General features: G+C 39.9%; 1 protein-coding gene across 1 annotated transcript; it reads right to left on the reverse strand.

The window, feature by feature from the left end:
* Positions 1-1,731: 1,731 nt before the first annotated feature.
* On the reverse strand, positions 1,732-2,676 carry OR5P6 (olfactory receptor family 5 subfamily P member 6). The gene is given in 1 exon segment (NM_001388946.1): positions 1,732-2,676. A coding segment is annotated over 1 exon segment (945 nt).
* Between the last annotated feature and the right edge of the window lie 304 nt (positions 2,677-2,980).

The following is a 2,980-nucleotide window of genomic DNA, read 5'->3' on the forward strand; positions in this document are numbered from 1 at the left end:
CTGGTTAGGATTGTATTATTTAGGATTCTCCAGAGATACAGAACCAATAAAAAAAATTCTGTATGAATATATAAATACATATACAGAGATTTTAAGGAAGTGGCTCAAATAATTGTTGGAGTTGGCAATTTCAAAACCCACAGTGCAGTCCAGCAGAACAAATTCCGTAGGAGTTGATGTTATAGTTTTGAATCCAAAGGGATTATCCCTCTTTTTCAGAAGACCTCAGATTTTTTCTCCTCAGGCTTTCAACTGAGCACCACCCCCATTATGGAGGCTAATGTACTTTATTCAAAGCCTACTGATTAAATGTTAGTCACATCCAAAAATACCTTCACAGCCACACCAAGACTGGTGTTTGACCAAACAGCTGATCACCATAGCCCAGTCAACACATAAAACTAGCTATCACAGGAGTCCTATTGTAAAATAAATGTACGAGACGGTAGTTTGAAATACAGGTGCTAACCATGGAAATGAAAAGAAGTAGGAAGTAAATATTGGACTCTGAATGTGTAACATTTTGTGACTGGTGGTGTAACATTTTGTGACTGATGCAGGAATGTGAAGGGGGAAATACCCATTTCTCTCAGGGTTCAGGAATCCATAAACTGATTGAATGAGGTGCCTCTTTATTGGGATACAGAATAGTGGAGGGAGAAATTTGGGGTAGGAAATGGCACTTCAGTTTGAGATCATCTGTGCTTGAGTTTCATTAGACAAAAAATATTTTTGTCTAAAATGTTAAAGAGAGGACTGGGAAAGAGAAGTGTGGTAGTTGTCAATACATACAGGTAGGTTTAGTTTCATGGAGGAAACACAATCTAGTCCCTTCCAACTTCCTTCATAGGATGTGAGTCTACCCATGAACACATCACTCCAAGAGTTGTTTGTTCACTGATTCCCTGAGGAATTCAGGAGTCCTGCTCACTCCCACAGAGCAGTCACATATTTGACCTGACAGAAGCATTCACAGGTTAGTCAGGGGCATCTCACCCTCTTGTTCTATGAGATTCGCTGCAACTAGGCTGAAACCAGAGATCAGGAATACAGACCAGCATTTATGAGTCCACAGAACCCATCCCCAGCAGATAACCTTCCTGCAAAAAAAATGTTTCCAGTAGTTTTACTGTCTGGTTCCATTTGGTCACTTCCTCTCAAAGGTACTCAATCATATCTAGTGTTATCACACACATTACAGGATAAAATATTATTGAAAACGGACACAGTCTTAATGGTTTAGAGGTACAATAAACTTAAGTAACACAGGGAACAGCTTTTGAAAAAATAGTGATAAAAGTTACGAAGGATGCTTGGGTGGCTCAGTGGTTGAATGTCTGCCTTTGGCTCAAGTGATCTTGGGGTCCTAGGATCAAGTCCCACATTGGGCTCCCCTCAGGGAGCCTGCTTCTCCCTCTGCCTATGTCTCTGCCTCTCTCTCTGTCTCTCACCAATAAACAAATAAAATCTTTTTTTAAAAGTTATGAAAGATTTTCAGTTAAGTATATTTTCACATAAACTAATTTGTATTTATAATTTAAATTTAAATTAATTTTGTTAAAGGTAACTGGCTATAAGCCTCTGAATTACAACTGATATCAGAAAATCCATCCTCCTACTTCACTAAAATGCTCCATGCTGGCTGACCTATTCAGACCACAGACACCCTATATCCTTTTTATTATTATATGGTATATTATTTTATCTGATACCATAAAATAACAAGCTTGACTAAGGAAATATTTTTCTGCCAAGCTCTCTCTTCAGAGCCCCCTTCATCTCATTGTTCCTGAGGCTATAGATGAGGGGGTTCAACATGGGGACCACCACCATGTAGAACAAAGACACCACCTTGTTCTGGTCAGTCGAGTAGCAGGACTTGGGCATCACATAAATGAATGTAATGGTCCCAAAGAACAGAGTCACCACTGTGAGGTGGGATGTGCAGGTGGAGAAGGCCTTGTGGTGTCCCTCAGTGGAGCTCATCTTCAGGATGGTGATGAGGATACAGATATAGGAGATGACTATGACACACATCGTGACCACAATGATGGAGCCAGCTGTAAATGAGGGGACAACCGCAGGGATTCTACTATCAGAGCAGGAGAGTTTAACTAAAGGAGCAAAATCACAGAAAAAATGATTGACTTGATTTGGTCCACAGAAAAGTAAAAAAGAGAAGGAAATAGTGAAAGAGCAAGCATTGAGAAAACCACCTAGGTAAGTCACTGTGAGTAGGCGAACATAAACCTGTGTGCACATTTTGGTTGAATAAAGCAGTGGGTTGCAGATGGCCATGAATCGATCATATGCCATTGCAGCCAGAAGGAAGCACTCACTTGACCCAAAGAAAACAACTGAACCCAGCTGGATAGCACATCCAAGATAGGAGATCATATTTCTCTCCACCAGGAAGTTTATAAGCATGTTGGGTGTGACAGAAGAGGAAGAGCCTAGGTCAGCCAAGGCCAAGTGGCTCAGAAAAAAATACATGGGGTGGTGGAGCTGAGAGGAGAACCTGATCAGAATGATCGTGCTAAGGTTGCCAGATACGGTCACCAGGTAGATGCAGAGGATGGTCATGAAGAGGATGACTCGAAGGACAGGGTCCTCAGTTAGGCCCAATAAAATGAACCCTGTCACTGCAGTGTGGTTCCCATCCACCAGGGAATCCATGAGGAAATGGAGTTGCTACCCAAATAGCATCACAGAACCTGTGGTGAAACATTACAGGAGTTATAAATTAGATGGCTTCATTTTCATTAATTCCCAAAGAGGTTATTATAAACGAGTAAATATTCAAACTAAGTTTGGACTTCTTTTTTCTACTTTAGAGTAAAAGATTTATTTTACATATAGAGCAGAAAGTTTATTATTAACATATGAGTATTTTAAGAACTGTTTTGAGCAGAAACTAGGAAACCTTCAAGTAATGTATATCCTTTTCTCTTTATAGTATCTATTTATAAAATGTATTTAA

The sequence above is a fragment of the Canis lupus genome, chromosome 21, assembly GCF_011100685.1.
Source record: "Canis lupus familiaris isolate Mischka breed German Shepherd chromosome 21, alternate assembly UU_Cfam_GSD_1.0, whole genome shotgun sequence".
Classification (NCBI taxonomy): Eukaryota; Metazoa; Chordata; class Mammalia; order Carnivora; family Canidae; genus Canis; species Canis lupus.